Source organism: Netta rufina, assembly GCF_964035555.1.
Source record: "Netta rufina genome assembly, chromosome: 5".
NCBI lineage: Eukaryota > Metazoa > Chordata > Aves > Anseriformes > Anatidae > Netta > Netta rufina.
The window spans coordinates 62,791,076-62,813,756 of record NC_140128.1 but is presented as its reverse complement, the minus strand read 5'-3'; the positions used below and the strand labels follow the sequence as shown (position 1 = coordinate 62,813,756).

Genomic DNA, 22,681 nt, shown 5'->3' with positions numbered 1-22,681 from the left:
TTTGGGGGCTGCTGATACAGCAAACGCAGCGTTGTTTTGACCCAGGCTCCAGCTCTTCCCTGCGTGCTGCTCTCCTGCAGGGGTGAGAATTACACAGCAGGGAGCAGGGAAATGGCTACAGCTGGAACTGGGCTTCTTATCTCCTGGCAGCTGAGGGTATGCTAGGGGAAAAAACGCGCTTCTGTCTTTCCTCAAGTAAAGCACTCTGCCCTGAACCTCTCCTGCTCCCACTAGGACCCCCAGTCCAGATTAGGAAGAAAGAGAAGAGCAATGCTGTAAATTAGGAGTAAATTAAGGGCTGCCTTTGCCCACAGCTATAGGGAAAGAACGCTGAGCTCCCAAATTCAAAGCACGAGAGAAGAGACACCTCGGCAGCACGGCACTGACCCAACGCCAGCAATTTACTCGCACATTTCTCTGCTGTTTATCTCAGTGAGCTGTCAGAGTCCATCCAACCCCCAGCGGAGGAACTGGTCCACGTCTCACTGCCACGGAAGCTGATTTCAGTCAGGGTCACAGCGCTCAGCCCGGGGCTGGCTCTTCCCAGGCTGCAGGTGCAGCTCCTGCCTGCACAGCACCAGTTGGGGGGCGACACCTCCAGCCCCAGGTCACTTCTTCTTCCTGTTCAGCAGGTTGGGCGCGGATACCTTCACTTTACCAGGAATATTTCTTGACAAGTCGGTGTCCTACACAACAAAGATGAGGAATTGAGCGTAACAGCAGTGCTTTTACAAATACCTTCCTCACCCCTGCGAGCGTTTCTGGGTCAGGTGGCACAGATTGATGTACCCATTTCTGCTGCCTTTCCCCTCAGAATACATGGCTGACATCAGGCTTCTGGTCTCTGCCCCCAGTTTATTAATGGGAAACTTTTAATGGGTTTCCACGCAGCTTCCATCCCTCGGCTCCATTAGGATGGGGGGGCTGAGTCAGCAAGTCCCTGGACACTGCCTCAAGATCATTAACCATTAATTGTGGTTTTTCTAGCAGAGTTCCATGACCAGGCAGCGTTAGGGCTGCTGCTTTTCGGTATGTCCTGTCACAGAACAGCCCTGGCTGCCCAGCAACCTGCAGGCATGGACATGAGCTGAGAAATCTGCCCCTGGGGACTGAGAGCCAGGAGGGGCAGCAGCTGGCAGAGCCTCCCCCCCAAAAAAAAAAGCAATAACTTTTTTTGAAGCATTTACCCCCAAATTGGCACCAGTGGACATTTTTCTGCTGCTCTTAGACTCATAAAAGATAAAGGATGTAAAGAAAGTCACCTTGACGCTGCGGAACAGATCCTTTTCTCTTGCAGTAGCTTCTTTGGACTGCATAAAATTATGCAGGGCGATCTTTGCGGCTGTAAAACCACGGGAAAGACTTAAAAACTCTACAAACGTTCTGGTTTCGACAGGTAACGCACCAAGAAGGATGGAATTGCTTAAAATCATTACCTTTTCCTTTCTTTTGGGTGCCTGGCGTGAGCTTGACTTTGTACCTTTGAAAAGAAGAGGGCTCTGTGAGTCGGACAGCAGGCGCCCCTCTGCTGGGTCTTTCCCCCAGGAGGCGCCGCCACTCACTTGTAGTTTGTCATCGCCGTGTAGGGAGCGCAGATGGGCACGGCGAAGAGCAGGATGTCCTCGGGGTGCGGCTGCCCGGTCAGGGAGTCCAGCAAAGCCACGGCCTCCTGCGGGGGCAAAGAACTTCTGGGGAAGCAGGGCAGGAGCAGCACTGGTGCCCGAACCCACCTCTGTCACTGGTGTGGCTGCAGGGTTGCCCCTTCCAGCTCAGCTACCAGCTGGAATTGCCCCATCACAGCTCTGGGGCTGCCAGGACGTACTGAATTTAGATTTATCACCTTCACTGGTAATTAATTACCAAGCCATGGCTCATTACTGACCAGCTTTGATTGCTAATATCACATCTCAGTGATCTTAGCTTTAAATGGCCCGAAGGGGGCCCCCAAATGCAGTTACATCTTCACGAGGTCACCAAAAGCTTCCCCCTACAGCCAACCATTACCCTCCTCAGTTAAAAGATTTGAAGAAATGAACTTATTTCCAGCCTTGGGCAACACCCCCAGCCGGTAATTACAGAGCACTCTGAAGCAATTTTACACTTAAACAACCTCCTAACCCTGACATCACGCTGTGTCCTCCAGCCCAGAGCCACCCTGCTGGGGGTGCAAAAGGTCAGAGGCGAAGACGGGGATGAGCTCCAGTTCCTCCAGTCCCTAATTTCACAGGGGATGTGCGCGATGAGCAGTGTGAGAAATAAAAAGACAGAAGCAAGCTGGGTTCCAGCAGCTTTGGGCACGAAGGGGACTTAAATCAGCAGAACCAAACCCTTCCGAGGGGCTCAGGGTGGGAGCCTCGGTGCCAGCAGCAGCCTGCTGGGCTCCAGGCATGTCCCTAGAGTGGGGCCCTCCAGCTTCCAGCAGGACCAAGCCCCCTCCTCAGCGCGTATGGGAGGTTCAGACGAGAGCATTTACCTCAACTCCTGGCTGATCCTGCTCCTGGTCATCCTGTATACACAGAAAAGGAGACATCAGAGCTGAAACGAGCACACAACTGCTTTTTTCTCCCTAAGTCCCTGGAGAAAATAAATTCTTTTAGCAGCGGGACACAGAAAGCCAAATTTTCACCGCAAAGACAGCTCAACTCGTTTGAAAGTAAAGGTAGAAAGAGCGGTTTCGTGTAGGTGGGGGAGGACGATTTCCTTCAAAACTCTCATTAGCTTGGCACATGCCAAACTGGGAGGAGAGAGCTGGGCTGTGATTCAGATCCTGACTCACAGCAACAGATCGGGAGAGCTCAGGGACACTTCTGCTGCACCGAGTGGGAGGATCGATTTCTCTGGATCCTCGGCAGCCTGGCGAGCTGCTCCCCAGGCCTCGTTTCGGCTGTGCTGGGAACTCAGCACGCACACACACAGACTGCTGCAGGGCTTTGTGCTGCTGCCTGAAACCGACGGGCTCCCAGAGCGATGGCATCAGGCACGCTGTTCGCCATCGGTGCCCCAAAAGCAGCGAGAGCTGCACTACGCAGCACCAGGAGGGTCACAAGAGTGGGTGACAAGGAGCAGCCACACGAGGAGAGGCCAGCACGCCGCTCACCTTCTCGTCCTGCTGCTCCTCCAGGGCTGGGTCCTGGGACTCATGCAGCAGGACTCCTCCTGGGAGCACCTCCTTGCCGCCGTCAGCACCGCGATGTCCAGACTTGGGTTTCTGCTGTTGCTTTTTCACTGTACTTTCTTTCGTCTTCCCCTTTTTCCCTTTTTTCCCCTTCTCCTCCTTGTTTGAGCCTGCAGACTGCGGTTGCACACGAGAGGTGGTTGGAGCCGGCGCCCTGAGCGCACCAAGGGGGGGACAGAGCTCCCCTCACTCACCCCCAGCAGCTTCATGATGAGCTCCCGGTCCTCCTCGTCCTGGTCCTTGTACTTCTCCTTCATCTTCTTCATTTTACTCTGGAGGAGAAAACGCAACAATTTTAGGAACGACGACTTTTGCAGGGCTTTGTAGCCACCCAGAACCAGATGCTGACCCCAGAAGCGTGCTCCTTCCAGGTCTCCCGAAGCTCTTTCAGAGCAATCCCCAGCCACCGAGCTTCACCAAGAGTCTGCAGCTCTCAGGCAGGCAGGGACCACACAGAGAAACCCAGAACTTCTCCCTGTGCGGGAGACGAGCCCACACTTCACGTGGTAACAGCTCAGCTCGGGGGCAGTGCTGCTCCCTGCCTACCTTCTGGCCCCGCTTGATGGGCTGAGGGGCTGGCACACCCTTGGTGGCGTTGGGAGCAGGGGGACGCTGTGGCTCCGGCTCCTTCTGCTTCTCCTCGGGGGGCTCCACGTTCTCGGAGTCATTCTGCTGCTTTTTCTTCTTCATTTCTCTAAGGAGAACAAGGACAGGAGCACCCCGGGGTGACGGCGCCTCGCTGATGAGCCCCCTTCCTCCTCCCAGCTCCTGCTCTCCCACCAGTGCTGGTGAGTCAGCCGGAGCAGGCTGCTCTCCACGGGGGGAACCCACACTTGGAGAAGAACATTTCACAGCCTCCTCCTCAGAGACGGCAGCAACACCAAGCTGAAAAGCTTCCCTCTTGTTCAGGCTCTCCGTAGGGAGGCTTCAGCTGCTGGAGCAGGACCCCCACACGCAAACAATCATCTCCAAAACTTCCCACCCCCCCCCGGCTGCTGGCTGACCACTGACAGCTCTGACAGCTGCGGGTTTCCAGGTTTCCTGGTGACGAAGAGCAGGCTGACCCCAAATCCCACTCACAGGGAGGAGGAAACGAGGAGGAGGCGTTCACCTCACCCCAAACACTGAGGCTCTCACCTCCTCTCCTTGGCAGAGAGATGCCTTCGCCCCTGGGACTTGCTGTCACTCTAAGAAGGGAAACACAGTTAGAGCCTACCACGTCCAGCAGCAGCTGCTGCTTTTGCCACACGCCTGGACTGGGGCCTTACCAAGCTGGGTTCTTCCTCCTTGGGGACACTTTTCTGCAGGGATCTGTGGGGAGATCAAAACGGAGCTGGTCAATGGATGAGGAGCAGCTCAACCCTGCAGGCACCACCACCAGCCAGCCTGGGCACCTTGCTTTCAGCTTTCTAGATCTTAAAATTTCCAGAAAAAGGGCAGCAATGCCAGGATGCAGCTGACAAACAAGCCCTCAGATCCCTGCCAGCTTGCCTCGAAGCACACACGCGGCACAGGCAAAGAGCTCCCTGCGTGCACAGCCCAGATGGGCCACGGCATTCCCTGGGAGAGCTGCCCGCTTCCACCCACCCCATCGTTTTGCCTTCCATCCTCTGAGGAGTTCCATTTCCAGAGGCACGGGGAGATGAGCTCATCTCACGGCCACACGCAGAGCACTAATTCAGCACCAGCTCTGCACAGCAGCCCGTGACTCAGTTTCTTGGGGCTGAACGGCAATTCAGAGAAAAAAAAAAAAAAAACAACAACAAACAGGGGCAGCCATCTCCTGAGGAGCAAAATCACTGCGTGGGCAGTCACGGGATGCTGAGGCCAGAACGGGGACTAACAAACAGCGGCCAAGGAGCCAGACACCCCCAGGCAGGGAGCAGGGAGCTGTGTGTGTGCTTCAGGAAGGGGGGTGCAGAGCAAGCAGCCCACAAAGAAGCGCCTTTTAGCAGGAAATGGCAGGCAGCACGGCAGGATTAGCACGGTACAGGGTTACTGCCCTGCACCCTGACAGCCTGCACCAAAAGAATTGATGGCATCTCATCACAGCCCTGCCCTCGGCAGCATTTTAACAGCGTGGAGATTCCACAGAAACGCAGCTGCTTCTTCACTTACCTTTGAGACTGAAGGTGCGACAGGTCGATGGTTGTGTCTGGGTAATCTACCTCTTCTTCCTTCGCTTCACTCTTCGGCTCTGGATGTTCCACTTCATCCTCAGATTCACCATCCTCCTCTTCGGACTCCCCCTCGGGCGCAGGAGGGGTGTTTGCTCTGCCCTGGTCGAGGTCAGCAACGTCCTCATCCCGATTATTCTCAGGCACGGCTTCCACATCTTCCGGTGCTTCCTCACACTCTGCTTTGTCTTCTTCACTGCTGCTGTCCCCTCCTTCTACGGTGCACAGGTGAGGAAAACACAGCTCACTTTAGGAGTGCCTGAGGCAGCCAGGTCTGCTTGTCCTGAGCCCACGTCACACCCACCGTACCGAGCAGCTCCACTTCTTCCGACACCAGCTCACTGGCGCTGCTGGAAACCATTTCGAGATCCTCATCCTGTACTTTGACCTTCCTCTCCTCTCGGTGCCTCCAAACGCAGCTTTCGTCCACCTACCAACAGGGGCACCTCACGTTAGGCCAGCACCAGCCCCGATAAGGCTCGCCAGCCCTCGCAGAGCACACCTGACTCAGCTTCATGCTCTCCCTTGGAACGCTTCCTGCAGTTCCAAGGGCAGAAAACTAAACCAGCACCTTCAGACCTGAGTCTGACAACCTGGAAAGCACAGCTAGCGAGGAGGCAGCTGCACAAGCAGCAGACTCTCCCTGAACACACACATCTCAAACAGCTGATATAAAAATTCAGCAGACAGTAAAGTTTGATAGTTCGTAACAGGGTCTGTTTGCTTTAAATCAAGACAGGGAAAATGGAAATATGAGGAGAGTAACCTTCAGCAAGACACATTTTATGGGATTTGTCCCAGTGAGGAAAAAAAATCACTGGGAATATACTGATAAGCGAGAACTAGAAATTAAGTCTCCCACAGCTCAAAACAAATTGCAAAAGCCAGCAGGATGTGCACAGAGGAAGCAGTACCTTAAACAAGAAGCTAAAGCCCATCATCAGATATGAAGGTGGAAGAAAATTCTTCTTCCCTGAAAAACAAAGGCAGATTCTCATGAAGAGGTTTAACAGCAGTGTTAAACGACGCCTTTTCAAAACTCCTTTTTATTAGAGGCTTTAGGCTGCCAGAAATTACACCAAGGCTTGTTCTAGCTCTTGGATGACAACAGGGGAAACACTCAGCTTGCGATCTGCTGTCCAGGGCCCTGGCTAGCACATGCTGCTGCAGCACCTGGTGCTCCTTACAAACTGCTCGGGACACACTTTGAGAAGATCGGGATCTGCCGGCTGCCACAGAGAGGGGGGCAGCTCAGCTGAATTCCTGCCACCGCGGGACAGCACGGCATCTTCAGACAAAAGGGGTGCCCCAGCACTGGGGGTGCCCAAGGCCAGGCTGGATGGGGCTGGGGGCAGCCTGGGCTGGGGGCAGGGGGCCCTGCCCATGGCAGGGGGCTGGAATTAGATGGATTTTAAGTCTCTGCCAGCCCAAACCAGCCTGTGATTCTGTGAAAATGCCTAATGCCAAAGTCACACGGTTCCTTTGTGTCTCACCTCGGATCATGAAGCTTCCAGTGGTCAGGTATTCTCCTGTAGGTGCAGTTTTAGAAACCTAAAAAGCACAATACAGATTTTATAAAGTGTCTGTAAGAGGAGACCAGCACTGTGCAATAACAGCACTAACAGCAATGTCCAAGCACGCCACATTTTTAACTTATGGGAACAGCTCTGTAGGAGGACTCTGTACCCAAGGGTTTCCTTCTGCCCTTAGTAGGATATTTTCCTAAGAGATGTTTCAGTTCAATCACACAATGATTTTACAAGTCCTGGGTGAGGAATCGGGCTAGTGAGGCAGTAAGAACACAGAAAGCACCTCGACCTTCAGTTTAACGTGATCTCTCTGCCCTTAGAGCGGAGTTGCTTGGAAGCAGACTGAGACCACAGCTAATGCACAACCTAGAAGCCCAACTGAAAAAAAATAAAAAAGGAAATTCCTCTTTCATTAAAGTGCTTCCTCTCTGGTATCAAGAAGCCAAGCTTGTAATATTTCTTGTCGTGGTCACATCAGCTCAGAGGTGACTCCTCCAACCCTGCCCTAAGCGCAGCAGAGCCAGGGAGAACTCAAGGACTGGTATCAGGGAACAGGAATTTCATCCCCATCCATCAGTTCCCCCCCAGAGACACTCCATCTGCAGCCCCACACCACTTCCTTCGGATGTTCCACCTGCAAAGATCACACACAGGTCTCCTTACCTGGTTGTGGGAGACCCACCAAGCACTGGTGACAACCCGGGCATCCCAGGCAGCGCTGTAACACAAGGCCATCGTGCCTGCCTCCGTCAGGGTCCGCGGAGGAATGGGTTCCCCTGCAACAGTCACAGCCAACACACCAGTTAAATCAGCTACAAACACAACAGATGAGGCTCCCCAGCTTCCACACGCCCCCTGATCCAGCACGTGTGCTTCCCAGGGGCTTTAAACTAAAAGAGGGGAGGTTTAGATGAGATATGAGGAGGATTTTCTTTACTCTGAGGGTGGTGAGGCACTGGAACAGGCTGCCTGGAGAAGCTGGAGATGCCCCATTCCTGGAGGTGTTCAAGGCCAGGCTGGATGGGGCTGGGGGCAGCCTGATTTAGTGGGAGGTGTCCCTGCCAATGCAGGGGGGGTGGAACTAGGGGATCTTTCAGGTCCATTCCAACCCAAACCGTTCTATGATGAGCAGCATCACCAGCTGGTCTTCACAGCTCCCCAGCAGGAGCTGAAGCCCTGCCACTGCTCCTTTCTCAGCTCTGCAAGGGAGCAGCAGCTGCGCTGCTCACAGCACGAGGCCAATTTTTGCCACCTCCCAGGACTGGGGCACAGGCAGGTTTGCACAGCTGGTCCCCCATCGAGTCGATAGCAACTTGATTTTGGAGGCAGCGATGCCCCTCACATCCTAACTGAGCCCTCTGCTGGAGCTGGGTGCCACAGCGCGGGGGGAAGGCAGCTCACAGGGCTGGACGCAGCCACGCAGTGAGGACACCACCAGCCTGCAGGGCCCTGACATCCCTCCGAGCCCCACAACGTACCTGTCGGGTTCTTGATCACACAGCTCGTGGCTCCGTGGAGGTCGGCGTGCACGTATATGTCCCCTGGAAAAGAGGTGACTCGAATCAGTCATGTACAGGGTAATTCCACGGGTTACTAGAGCTAAAGTAAGAAAGGCTCCCAGCTTCAGTGGGAAACAGCCCTTTTGTCTGCAAGGAGCAGGATGGGAAGAGGACCTGGAAGTCTTTTAATCCTCCCCAGCTGCCCCAAGAAGGATCAGCTCCTTTGCTCCTTGACAGACACTTGTCCTGCAGCGCTGGAGGGTCCACTCACCCCCAGCCCTCCAGTGACAACACACACGCAGCCTCCAGGCCTCACCACCACCAAAGCCCCTTTATCTGAGGCTCGAGCTAAGAATAAACCAGGCAGACCTTGCCGTGTTGTTCTCAGACAACTGGAAAACGAGACAGAAAGCTGATACGCCCCGCTCAGTCATGCTCACCTGGCTTAAGATAGCGCTTCACAATTATCTCGTTCTGCTGCTGATCTCTCCCAGCAATGACAAGGTAATTCTCCGAGCTGACAAACCACAGGAACTTCTCAAACCTGCCAAATTACATCAATCCATGGGGGGAAAAACACATGGGGCTAGCAGAATGTTCCAGAGGTACTTTTTGTGTCAAAGTCTGAGAATACACAACTTGGTATCTGTTGCTTATAAAAAGACACTGCAAATAGTGTCATTACCATTGGCATGCCTGTGGCACGGAAACAAGACATGGTACAAATATAACATCACTGCCAACGGTATTTTGAGATGAAATAAATACTGTCACCACCAAGTCCAGCTGCCTCCTATTTATTTTAACAATTTACTTATTAGACTATAAAAAGCTTCGTTGAAACGTTTTTGATCTACTGTTACTATTTCACAGATGCTGAGCTGCCAGAAAGTAACAGCCAAGTTCCCCAGTTTTACTAAGCCCATCTTCCCAGCTTTGTTAAAAGCCAGAAACTCAGCTAAATTTTAAGTCCAGCTCCACTGAAAGGAACTTTTCCAGACAAAGGCTGTAACAGGATCAAGCCAACAACTTAAAGCAGCAGCTGTAAAGAGACTCGATACGAGGTGCAGAGTTTAGCTCCACTTCTCAGCCAGTGAAGTCAGCCTGACGCAGCTGTTTTAAATTGATGCACGCTCACAACACGTTAGACAATGACAACAAAACTGTACTTGCCAATAGACCTTCCTTGCTTTCTGAATGGTGGTAACCGTCTGAACTTCCTTCAGCGTCTGCTTCGTCTTCTTCTCAGCTGATTTAAATGCCTGTTTTGACAGAAAGCATGACCCCGATCAGCCAGCACAGGAATCATAAAATTGCTAACCAAATAGCAGGAAAGATGGTTGAAGTTTCTCTAATTTTTATTTTTTTTTCAGAATGCAGGCTCCACATACAGCTGTTCACCAGCCCGCATTCCCTTCAGGCACAAAAGCACATCTAAAATCTTCATAAACCTCTGCCCCACTTAAGTGGCCCCTGAGAAGATGATCAGCTATCTGATCATACGGATTTCCACTGATTTTCCACCCCTGCCTCTGCAATTACTGGTTTGTCAGTACCTTCACCGGGCACTTGTCTGAAGTGTTCATAATGCTAACAAAATAATACAGCAGAGGTCTTCAATCCTATATTTAGTCACCTTAAGTGCTTAAAAATGAAACAAATTTGCTTGTTTTTTTTTCCCTACCTTTCACGTCTCATTAGGACTACCTCGACTACATCACGATTTTCCACCTATCAGTGACAGAGACTTTGTTTTTAATTATCATCTAAAAATGAGGAAAAAAAAATACCTTTTCTGCAGCTTCTACTGTCTTCTGCGTTTTCTTAGCTGCATGTCTCTTGTGATCATAGTACCTGCAAAAGAGAAGCTTGTTTATGATTTAACATGCTGGGATTTCTAATATTTTTAGGATGTATTTCTCAGGGTTCTTTACATTTGTACTAAAGTTCGGTTCTGACGAAGTATTTCTAGCTCAGATCTTTTGTTTGACCTTTCCCTAAGAAAAGCAACCAAATGGTGAAACTTCCCTCCTGAGACTGAAGGAACGCGGTGTTTGCACTGCTGTGTGACAAGAAGCAGCCACTCTGTGTCACTGTGCAGAACCATACTCAAAGCGCTGCAATAGCTGGAGAGCAGCCACAACACTGAGATAACAGTTTTGGACCTGGAAAATGTGCATCCTAGACTCAGGGCACCTACCCACTTCCATTGTTATTTATAAAAAGCTATGCACAGAGCCTTTCCTATGATGTTATCACCACCAGCTGAAGGCACACAGAACATTTCTACTAGCAAAGCACAGTTTGCTGTAAGCCTTACTTTTTGGCATTGGCATACGCAGACAAACTGAGATCAACATCGACCAGTGACGGTTTGTTTTTCTGAGGCTTCTTCAACTGCTTGTTTTTATTTTTCTTCTTTTTCCCCTTTGGCTCTTCTGTTTCTTCTTTCACTAAATCAGCCTCCTCCTCCTCTTCTTCCTCTTCAGATAATACATACGGGTTCCTAAAAAAACACGACATCATGTGATTGAGATAAGAGAAACAGTTGGTTTTCAACCATAGTGCAATGCATTTTTACTTCTAGTCTCTCATGAGGACTGGAAATGGCCTAAAGAACCCTTTTCACTACAAAAACATTTTCACCATGCAGCCACAGGAAGGCTCCAGGATGCAACGCACGCAGGTTTGTATCTTAGAGTAAACCAGACTTTGGAGAAAAAAGGAAACAAAAGTACAAAATAAAGAGCTCACGTTTCCCAATCCAAGGAAGTGATATTTTCCAAGGCAGCTTTTTCTATCAAAAGACACACATCCACGCTACCAATCTAACAAAAAGGCCAAACTTAAAGAACAAGTCTGAAGATCTACTTGCATGAAGTAAAGAAATGCACAACATTATGCCTGATCACATGAAAAGAGAGCAGTTGTGCTGTCACAGTGACTCAGGGAACAGCACAGCAGTGCACTGGTTTAAAACCTTTAAAAAAAAAATCAGAATTGCAGAATCCCAGCATGGCTGAGGTTGAAAGGGACTCTGGAGGTCACCTGGGCCAACCTCCCCGCTCAGGCAGGGCCCAAAATATCCGTGCCACTGTTTTTAAGCAGTTATGCTGAGCACACATCAGATGGATTTGTATTTGCTTCTCACCAGTACATTAAATCCTGCTGTACCTGGCTATGCTAAGTCTGTGTAGCAAAAGGCAGTGGAGGAGCATAAAATAACGTGCTTCGTAAAGGGAAAGACATCTCCAGAGTCTCCTGTACTGCGGAAGCATGATTCAACAACTGGGGGACTGACTGAGCTGGCCGATCAGCGCAGTGACTATTACCTGCTCATGAGACAGACAGAGGTCACAGCTGCAAACGCAGACCTCGCTCCTGAAAACGAGCTTACTTCACATACCAACATTTTTGAAAATGAAGTAACTAAAAATTTGTAATTAACTTTGCAACATTACAGCTTTCGTACCTGAAGTTCTAGCTACAAAAAAGAAATTCTAACTTTTTTTTTTTTAAATCTCTGGAATCATGACACAGTGTCAAATCTGTTTTTTAAAAACACTCCAGATATCGTCTCACTGCCTGCTCTCTCGTCAGGACTTCCACAGGGATGAGCATCAAAACTTGCAGCTCACAACAGCTGCAGCCTTGAGCTGTCATCCTTTCAGTGGACTGCCTCCGCCATCGAAAGGGGCAGGATCTCACATGAATTTTAGGTGGAAGCAGAATAAAACGTACACAGTTAACTGCTGAGCAATACAATGGTTGGGACCTATACTGATTTAGGACACCTTCCAATATTTTAGGATATAGTCAGCCAGACTAAAAATACCAAAACAAAAGCTATTACAGTAACCAAATTATTATTTTTGAAAGCAAAAAAGAAAGCCCACTGAACTATGTTCTCTTCACAATGCTGTTAAGAAAACGTCAGTAATAATTCAGTAAAGAAAAGTTTTATTCAGTAAAGAAAACTTCAGTAACAATTCCTAAGCTAAAGAGATGGTGGGAGCGCAACCCCCAGCACGCAGTCAGTCCTACTCACACTTGGTACACGTGCTCTGCCACGTACTCACCTCAGCAGCATCGTGATGTGATTTGTCTGAAGCTTTAGTTCCTTGATTGCACTTGCAACAGGGTCCCCCTGTGCCTGAGCTTCCTTAACGATCGTTCCAATCTCTGTCCAGTCTATCTGGTTGGCCAACGCGCTACGGACCACCTGGATGGCTCGGTCAACGATCTCCAAGTTCATCTCTATAAGTTCTCCTTTGATCTTATCAACTTCCTTAAGGTAAGAAAGAAATTTACACCCATTGAAGCTAAACACATACTAGGCAATATTAAAAAAAAAATAGTAGTAATTAATATTGAGACAGAATTCAAAAATGGCACAGAACTGATCACATGAGGCAATAGCCAACTTGTGTCTTGCAAGCAGAGCTGCACAAGCAAACTTTGGCAAGAGAGGTACAGAGCATTTGTAGGGGAGCAGAGACCCACTGGGTCTCTTTCTTAAAAAAAACATTATGCATCTTTGTTAAAAAAATCCCAGTCTTACCTGAGCTTGCTGAAGAGCTTCTAGCCTGTTCTCGTGATCCCTGCGGACATTTTCAAGTTTCTTCAGTGCTTGTTTTTCCTTTCAAAGACAAGTAAAATGGAAAAATATTATATCTATACATATGTGACATCATCTAATCCCTGTGAGACACTCAGTACAGCATTCCAACAAAGAAAAACACAACGGCATGAGACACAAAGTTTCCAAAATACTGTTGTTACTTCAACTCTGCATACAGGCAATTGCTGCATTATGCAGTTTGAAATCCGTACCACATCATTTCCGTACCACAAATAAGTAACCACCACCTCCCCCACCCCAAGCTACAGAGACCAAGGGCCCTAAAGAAGCATTCGAAGCTCAGAGAGCCGCCTCAGCTGTTCCAGCCTGGGTGAGAGCATACCTGCTGCAAGGCTTTCATGTCAATTTTCTGTCCCTCTAGCTTGGAGTAGAATTCATCTGCTGCCTACAAGAGAAAAGCAGTTTTAAAAATCTCCAAGTTGCACTGACTGATACCAGCAACAAGCAGGCAGAGGAGGTTTTCCCCAAGAGCTGACTGCAAAGCACTAAGAAGAGACATGCTAAAACGGGGTTCAAAAACTTCCTCCATTTCACCTTTGCCTGAGATGAGTTCAGCAAGGCACTCTAGGTTATGTCTCACTACAAACAGTGGGCCACACACACAACAGAAAACAGCTGGCCAACCTGGACACTCATTTTTTTGTTAAGAAATTATTAAAAGGAACCTGCTGTTTCATACAGTGTGCAGTCATTTAATCTGCAGAGCAATTCTAGACCTGCGTGCCCTGAATCTCTGCTGCTTCAATAGGTCAGTTCAAAAAAAACAATACAGAAATCCTAGAAACTAAGCCTAAGAACCGTCCCTGATGGGATGCTCCCGTTGCCAAACACTGATTAAAACAAAAGTAGAGGAAGGTTTTAAGGCTGCTTAGACCGTCAGTGTTGTGAAGGAGATGACAGAAATTCGGCCAGGAAGCAGGGCAGGAAAGTAACACGGGAACTCTGAAGATCAAGGTTAGGAACACGCATTTAATGATTCCAGATAATGTTAACAAGCCAAGGACCAGGAAGGACAACACTCAAGGAAACACTAAACCAGACGCCTCGGGCTTTCAAAGGGGTCGCTGCGGTGAAAGCTCATCTCCGGTGAGAGCTCAGCATCTGAACTCTCCACTAACAAAACGTTTGGCTGTCACCAGTCCTGGTCAACAGCTTGGCGTGTTCCATGCACACCCAAATTCAGTGCCACGTGCCATCATGTCAGCTGCAGGACCTACTAACCAAGCCAGCAAAGACAGCACCACTCAACAGCAGCCTAAAGGCCCTGTTTTACTCGGCCTTTTATGTGTAAAACTTCTACCCATAAAATTAATCACCTCTTCCAAGCTCTGTGTTTTCACTATCAACTTTTGCACCGCTTTTTAATTACTCTTCTTAGCATCAGTCAATTAAAGCACTTAAGTACAGCATCAGCAAAAGCACTGTACCTTATTGAATGAGTCAAATTCCAAGTACGGACATTTTGAATGTTGAGAAAACAAGAAAGGATGAAATTCCTCATATCTGTAAAATACACATTTGATATTATCACCTGAAAACTAATTTAGGTTATGCAGACTAGAAAAATAGGAAATAAACACTTCAGATATTTACGTGTAAATATCTTCTGCGGGTTTATCTGGTTCCAGGCTCGGCTTTTTCTCCTTTTTCTGGATAATATAACCCTAAAGGAATGGATAAATATGACATCAGCATTTGTCTTTGAAAAGGATCCTCTTTTATCTTGGCAAAGCAGCCAGTTTCAGGTGCTGACCTACTGATCAGCACGAGACAGTACTTCACTCTAGCTGGGAGACTTTATGGTAGAAGCAATGTGACAATGTGACATCTTATTCCCCCAAAAAAGGTGAACTTAGGAACCTCAGAACTGCCCAAGCTGAGCGGTGCAGTCGATAGACCAGAAGGAAGGGAAGCAATCCAAAGGGATCTGGACGAGCTTGAGAAGTGAGCCCACATGAACCCAGTGAGGTTCACCAAGTCCAAGTTCAAGGTGCTGCACCTGGGTCAGGGCAATGGTTTTAAACTAAGAGGGGAGATTTAGATTCGATGTTAGGAAGAAATCCTTCACTCAGAGGGTGGTGAGGCCCTGGCACAGGCTGCCCAGAGAAGCTGTGGCTGCCTCATCCCTGGAGGTGTCCACAACCGGGTTGGAAGAGGCCCTGGTCAACCTGATGTAGCGGGAGGTGTCCCTGCCCATGGCAGACTGGAACTGGGTGGTCTTTAAGGCCCCTTCCAACCCCAGACATTTTGTGAATCCACCCTGCAAATTAGCACACAAATGCAGGGCTGACAGGCAGAAGAGCATTATCTACCATCAGAGCACAAGTGCAGTTTTCCTAGGACCTACATCACCTGCTCGTAAATCATTTAATTGCTGTACATGCTGTGCAAGGAGGTTGTTTGTATTACCCAACACCACCAGGAGCACAAGCTCCCAGAACAAAACCTGAAGCTGATAACCCCAGAACGGGCACGTTGCGAACAATAACTGCCCACTAGTTTAATTCTGCAGTTCCTGCGTGACTGCTAACCAAGTTGCCCAGCTGAGACCCACCTTTCCGCTGAAGTCATCCGTTAGTGCCATATATTCTTCAGCTTTTTCCAAAGCAGTGAGTATTTTTTCAATATTTTCTAAAGAGAGAGGGGGGAGGAGAGGAATATTTTAAGACACCTAGAACAGAAAGATATTGTTACATAAACCTAGCACAACAGCAAATCAAAAGACCCAGGCATCAGCTCTTCTAAGTGCCTGGAGCAGCCTGTCCGACCTAAACACGTCCACAGCAAGCTCCAGCTGTGGCCCTGTCAGATAGACTAAGAGTAGGATCCCAGCATGGCTCAAAAATAAAACTGCAGATATCCTGCACCCTGTTTTTAGTAACTGTTTCAGTAATTGCTTCAGCAATTACTATTCATTCTAAACAGGAGCCTCAGTACACATTTTATGTTTGGAAGGTGTTCTTTTTTTAAATATATATATATGCACTTTAAAGACATATTTCAAGTTCCATGAAGGAAGACCATACGAATGCTAGCAGTTTATAAAATAAAACTGCAGAGAAAAGCATAAACCAGTTCCTGCAAGCTGTTTGTTATAAAGTCGATTTGTTACAGCACCATAAAGCAGTACAAAGTAAAAAATCTCTTTGATTTATGGCAAATATAAAGGACATTAGATTTTTCTGTAGTCTTATTTTTCTTTTCTGACTTTGAAATTTTGCAATAAATGTAAAGCCCCTGCTTTATCAAATCCCCACCATGTCTGTTATAGCCAAAGGAAGACTTTGATGCCAACTCCTCCCTACAGAATTCTTGTAAAATATCCCTTTACCTAGCCAGAGTTCACCTGATGTTTAAGGCAGTGTCTCATAAAACCACTGAGACTATAGGAGGAGTCTTACGTTCTATTTCAAGAGTTTTAATATGAAGAAGGTTGGTCCCAACCTAAGAACATTACAGCATATAACCATGTGGTCAGAAGTACAGGTTTAAGGATTACTCATCTCTTTGAAAAGAATACTACCCAGACATGAAAATGACCAAATATGTACAGCCTCTAAAACACTATTTTCTACGTACCTTTATTTTCCAGATTTTGATCTATTTTGACAGAACCAGAAAATCCAGCTTCTATAAGGCAATGCTCAATGAGGGTGGCTCCATAAGCTACAAGAAAAAAAAAAAATAAAAAACTCTTTTATCGAGGTGATTCTCCATGAAAACTGTGTTCACAATAAAATCATAAGAAGCGTTTCAACAATCTACAGCCAGGAAACTACAGTCACAATCCTTAGAGAGACCGGGGAGAGCAAAGGCATCGTGGTCCTGAATTCAGAAGGCAGGATCTATAGGAAGCAGGTGATCAGGACTCTCGCAGTGGCTCTCAGAAATGCTCACTGGTGGGCAGAGCTGACAGGTCTCAGCTTATGGTGTGAGCTTTTACAAACTCAGGGATACTTAGGTTCATCTGGAAGTGGGAAAGGTCAAGGACTGAATGAGGATATTCAGGAAGGCTGGGCTTCACGTTGGCCTAAACAAAATAAAGCCTTTAAAAATTTAAAAGGGGGTAGGAAAAGAACTGAGGAGTGTAGGAAACCCGGTAAGGGTGGAAAACCACCTGGTCTGGGACAAGGGAGCACAAAGGGTGAAGTCATACAGGCTGTGTAGCTTCAAGGAAAAAAAGTGGGAAAAAGCTGTCAAAGCTAACGGTGAAACTTGAGTGGCAGCGGAAACAGATGGAGCCCCGTTTGAACAGGGTGCCGAGAAGCAGCAAATGAAAACAGATACAAGATCCTCCTCTAAGATGCTTTAAGACAAAGAAACAAGCTGGGCCCTTGGAAAAGCACCTTTAACTGAGGACTGGCAAAAAAGAAATGAGGAAAGATGAAAATCACTGGGACAAGGCGGCACCAAGCTTAGGATGATGCACGTGGCCTCACAGAAGGTGACCCCAACAGGCAGTGGGACAGCCAAGAGCCCATGAAGGCAGGGTACAGAACGGCTAAATCAGATTTCAGCCACCCAGTCTGCCCAGCTGGATGCCACACCAGGCTACAAGGTCGACACGAACATTATAGACATTGTTACCAACTGTTTAATGGCATAGGTAGTCAGAGAGCTTCTCTCGTTAACCCACAGAATCTGAATGAAATACCACTGTTAAAGAGCTGCACGGTAAGAGACAAAACACACTTGAATTCAACATCCACACCAGCACAAACTGGTCTTAAAACTTTTCTATTCTCAACTCTTTTTAGCCTAAAGCCTAGAACTAGCAGAGCTTTGTACTAGATACAGAAGAGGGAGCACAGTTCTGCATTTTGCCTAATAAATTTACCAGACTGTTAAAAAGACACAAAGGCACAGGAGGTCAAACAGATACAGTCTATTCAGATCTCCAGAAAACATTTAGCAAAGCTCATCCCAAAGCTCTCAGAGATGACAAGATGCCATCAAGTAACAGACCAGCCCCTTCCTGGCTGGAAGTCAGGAACCAGAGAGGAGGCCCAGGCTGTCAGCTCCCTCCAGGAGGGAAGCGGAGTTCTGCAGGGACCTACGCTAGGGCCCGCGCTGCTCCGTGTGCCCCTGAACAAAGCCCAGTGACAAAGCAAATTCTGCCTAAGCAAGAAAGACCACAGTAAGCCGTGAAGAACTGGAGGAGACAAACACTGGTGATTAAAGAACTGAGAGAGAAACTCACTGTAAAACAACACAAATTGATGTATGTGAAGAAAGACAGTCCTGCTTTTCCATGTGCAGCACCAGAACCCAACCAACATTTCTGCTTGGGAGCAAGAACAACAGATGGCTCTGCAACAAACTCCACTGTCAGTAAACATAAAAACATCAAGCTGTGTGTTGGGAACTTTTGGGAAAGGAACAGCAAGTGGAATGAGGGAAACCATGCCACAGCACGAACCTGTGGTGCTCTGCCACTTTGAATGTTAGGTACGCTTTTATCTACCCTGTTTCAAAACAGGTAGAGCTAGAAAAAGTGAAGAGAAGGACAAGTATCAGAGGCTTGGAACAGATTCTGTACAAGACTCAGAAGGCTAAACAGTAAGAGCTGGTCAGCCTAGAAATGACCAGGACATAAAACGAGTGGTGCAGAATTCGTAAATAGCAGCTGTTCACCTTCTCCTCAAATGCAATACTAGAGCACCAAGTTAAATTGAAGAGATCAGCTTAAAAAAAAAAGAGATGACTTTTCACATGGTATGAAAGCAAGTGTAAGTCTGCACCACAGGACACTGCAGAAGTCCATACAGGCTCAAAAAGAGATTGGGTAAATGTATGGAAGACAAATCCAACCCAAGCTATTAAACGCAAGGATGCCTGCTGGTCAGTGCTGCCTAGAAGTCTCTAAAACATAAAAGTACTGGGACTGAGAGGCTATTCTGGGGAAATAGCAGTGTTTCTGTTAGGGCTACAGGCTAAGGACCAGGCTGTTGACCAGGCCCCAGCCCGAGTTTAAGCTGACTGAGTAAGATGTGAGGATCTGCAGAACACAACATCAGAAAGCCCTGGACACAAGAGCTCCCAGCATGGGAAGCACAGTAAGTTGCACTGAAACCCAGAGGGATGGTCGGGTTTCACAGGTGGTTAAGGAAGAGGTGTGAGAAAAGGCCAAGCTCACAGGAGGGAAGAATCGCAGCCCTTTTAGAGAGCAGAACCTCACCAGGCCACCAGTGCCTGAGCAACCAGATCAGTTCTCTGCCTGCCTACCAGAGAACACCCAGACAGACAGATTAATCGTGCTGGTTTTACCACAGCAGTACTGGTTGTGGGACTGGCATCCCCCAGCCACTTCCTAGCATCCCTGCCCCGCCTGTACATGTACCACCTCCTGGTCAGTACCACCACCGACAGGATGCTGGGCAAAATGCACCACATCAAAGCTCCAACAGAGCTGTTCTCAGGCCTTCATCCCTGCAGGATCACAGCAAGGCTCATTGTGCAGCTTGCTTTGAATCAAAAACAACAAAAAAAAATCTGTTTTCAAAGGCTTCATTTTTTGTTGTTTTTCAAACATACATAAAAGCAGGCTGTCACCAACAACCTCAAAAAATAAAGACAGCTTGAAGTTACTCAGATATTCAGTATCATCAAAACAGGACAGATATTGCCCCCATTTCATTTCCAAGTGAAACAGAATTACTTACGAAGATGCGGGTTAAGAACCCTCTTCAACTGCTCCCCCTTGGGTGCATTTGATATTATTTCAGTTAACCTGCGAAAGATAAAAAAGAGTTGCAAGAACAACGGGTTTTAAGATCACGCTGTATTGCTTACAAGCAACAAAACATTTTCAGTATTAGAAGAAATGCAAAATGGCTGCGGTACGTGAAAAAAATACCCACAGATAGAGTACTTTTCGCACAGTAATTGGGGTTTATTCCAACACATACGCCACCTAAAAGCAGCTACCTTTCCACGGTTGGCAGAGGTGCAGGTGCTTTTGCGCTGTCCACCGGGTATCGCTCCCGAACCGCAAACCTGACATCATCTGCTTCATCCGTGCGAAATCTCAGGATGTTCAAGATGAGGTATTCGTGGTCTGTCAGGACGATGTTGCCCTGCAAGAAAACACCCCAGGGGATCATCAGCCAAAGCCGTGCTCGAGCGCTCGCTTGCAGGGGACGCGCGTGGAGCCTCGCACTCACCCTGTCATACAGCTCGATGATGAGGTGATAAGCAGCCTCGTTGCTCCCAAACTGGAAGTCCACGATTCTGTCTATACCCAGCTGCTTCACGCTGACCAGCCTTCTGGTTTTCAAATGCTTACGGCACTGCCAAGAGCAGAGAACATCTGTCAGACGATGCAAAGGGCCCTGCTTGTGATGTTTTACGCTGAAATATATTTGTTGGTTTTCTAAGCTATTGATCCCTGCTACAACACCGACCGCTTCTTTCTGAATACAAATACTGGAAAGACAAAAATCCCAATCCCAATGATACAAAAGTAAGGCAGCTCTTAGGAAAAATAATATCACCTTGATATTTATAGATAATACAATTGTTCCAGGTTCTTACATTAAGTGATTTTTGCCATTAAAAGTGCTGTTTGTTCAGCCATTATTCAAAGCAAAGTCATCTATGTCACCTCAACAAGCGAGCAGTTAGTTAAAGTCCAAAGACTTTGTATTACAAAGAGATTCAGGATTAACCCTGCATCAACAAAGGACATGAAAAGCCTCCCAAGAGAGTCTTTGGGGAGCCATTTCCATGAGGCCACATCCAGAGGTGGCAAGCTACGCAGACCTGACCTGTGAGACAGCCCTTGGGCTGCATTCCCACAGACCTACCTAGAGGAATGCAGCCCAACAGCTTGCCCCAAGATCTGAACCCTCAGAGTCTGGCAGAGCGAACAGAAGGACTCTATTAACGCAGCGTGCTGTGCCCAGGACCTACACGTTTGGACAATCCAACTGGAATGACAAGGACTTCACTGAGGCAAATTCTGAAAGGTCTGGGTGGCACCAAAAACATCCATCAGGTTAACACCAGTCTTCATAAACGTACACACTCGTTGTTTTGGGTGCTGAGAATCAACAACGTGATCCTACAGCCACACGTGCTGCTTCCCCACCTTCAGCCACCTGCCTGATCAGGATCCACCAGGCAAAACCTTTTAGTATTTTCTTGTCTCCGAGGACAGCACATTAATGTTGCTTTCTTTAACCACTTTCTTTTTAAAACGAAACCGCAGGTTGGTTTACCTTCATTGCAAAGCTGGATGGCATCATGTTTTTTGGCCATTCGAACTCCGTCGTGTGAATCCGTATTCCAGACTCAACCAGCAGCGTGGCCTTGCAGTCGGGTCTGTTACCAAAACACAGATTTACCACTTGGTACCCGAACAGCCACCTCGTGCTACACACCAGGCTGCACTGGGACGAGACCAAAGCACCGCAGGCAGGAGCGCATCACCTGCAGAAAACACTCACCAAGACCACTGGAATCCATCAAACAGTGCCGCAGCCACGCTGACAGCAAAAGGATGCCCACGTGTCAAGTTTACAGACAAAGGGCCAAGAAAAATGGTTTTGGAGTCAGAAATTCCCCAGTGCAACTGGAGGCAAGGAGGTGATGCTGGGCCCAGGTGAGACACGATGCAGCGGACAGGCTGGGGACAGCAGCGTGCCATCCCCACCACCTGGCCTGGGCATTAATATCACTGCAGAACTGAGGCTCTGCCCTCCTGAACACCTCTCCTACTTCCCCACAGAAAGAAATGGGGATGGCTGCGTGCTTTTAGGGCAACTGCTGGGGCCTTCTCTACCTTTGCTGCAGCATTTTGCTTGTTTCACAACCCTATGTACGCTACCCCCGGGGCCTTCCAGAGTAAGAGTTACTGAGTTTTAGCAGAAAATGACAGGATTCCACTGAAAACTGGTCAGAAAAGCGAAACACCTGCCAGCAGCAACGCCGTATGTACAAAAAGCGCAATTTCCATACATACAGCGACCGGGTGAGGGGAGTTACAGCGATTCTTACTTCTGCAGCCGGATGAGATAGGTCTTGTTGTCCACATCGTAAACATTGCTCACTCTCATTCCCAGCAGGCTGCCAAAAAAAAACAAAAAAACAACAAACACGGCCGCGTTACGAGCACAACCCCACACAGCCCCACACGGAACCGTGCCGGCGCCTCAGGCAGCGGCGGGGCTGGGGGGGCACGGGCTGCCCGGGCAGTGTCTGGGGGCCCCACGCAGCCCTCCCGGTGCCTCTCCGGAGCCCTCCCGGTGCCGTGTGTCCCCCCCCGGTGCCGTACCTGCGGCGGAGCTCGGCGAGCAGCGCACGGATGTCGATGGTGCCGAAGCGGCCCTTCATGGCGCCGCCGGCCCGGCCCGGCCCGGCCCGGCCCGCTGCGCATGCGCCGCCGCCTCACGGAGCTCCAGGGGGCGGGCGAGCCCCGGGGGAAAAACGGTGCGGGCGGGCCCGGCAAAGAAACACAGAAAAATAAACACAGAAGCATCACAGAATCACAGAATTTCTAGGTTGGAAGAGACCTCGAGATCATCGAGTCCAACCTCTGACCTAACACTAACAGTCCTCCACTAAACCATATCGCTAAGTTCAACATCTAAACGTCTTTTAAAGACGTCCAGGGATGGTGACTCCACCACTTCCCTGGGCAGCAAAAGGAGCCCGCGTCT

The 22,681-nt window shown here is 48.7% G+C and overlaps 1 protein-coding gene across 1 annotated transcript; it reads right to left on the bottom strand.

Moving 5' to 3' along the window:
* Positions 1-371: 371 nt before the first annotated feature.
* NEMF (nuclear export mediator factor) lies at positions 372-22,384 on the bottom strand. Its single transcript, XM_084287590.1, has 33 exons — positions 22,297-22,384; positions 22,020-22,088; positions 21,242-21,344; positions 20,186-20,311; positions 19,950-20,098; positions 19,685-19,752; positions 16,602-16,688; positions 15,577-15,653; positions 14,616-14,686; positions 14,450-14,525; positions 13,345-13,407; positions 12,942-13,019; positions 12,460-12,668; positions 10,701-10,886; positions 10,171-10,234; positions 9,554-9,642; positions 8,821-8,924; positions 8,360-8,422; positions 7,545-7,657; positions 6,846-6,903; positions 6,267-6,325; positions 5,662-5,782; positions 5,294-5,567; positions 4,444-4,486; positions 4,313-4,362; positions 3,722-3,869; positions 3,370-3,447; positions 3,098-3,292; positions 2,474-2,506; positions 1,563-1,669; positions 1,437-1,480; positions 1,263-1,342; positions 372-686 (listed from the first exon to the last, which is right to left on the bottom strand). Exons 1-33 carry the CDS (start codon positions 22,353-22,355, stop codon positions 609-611), a joined length of 3,222 nt encoding a protein of 1,073 aa, XP_084143716.1. The 5' UTR covers positions 22,356-22,384; the 3' UTR covers positions 372-608.
* Positions 22,385-22,681: the final 297 nt, after the last annotated feature.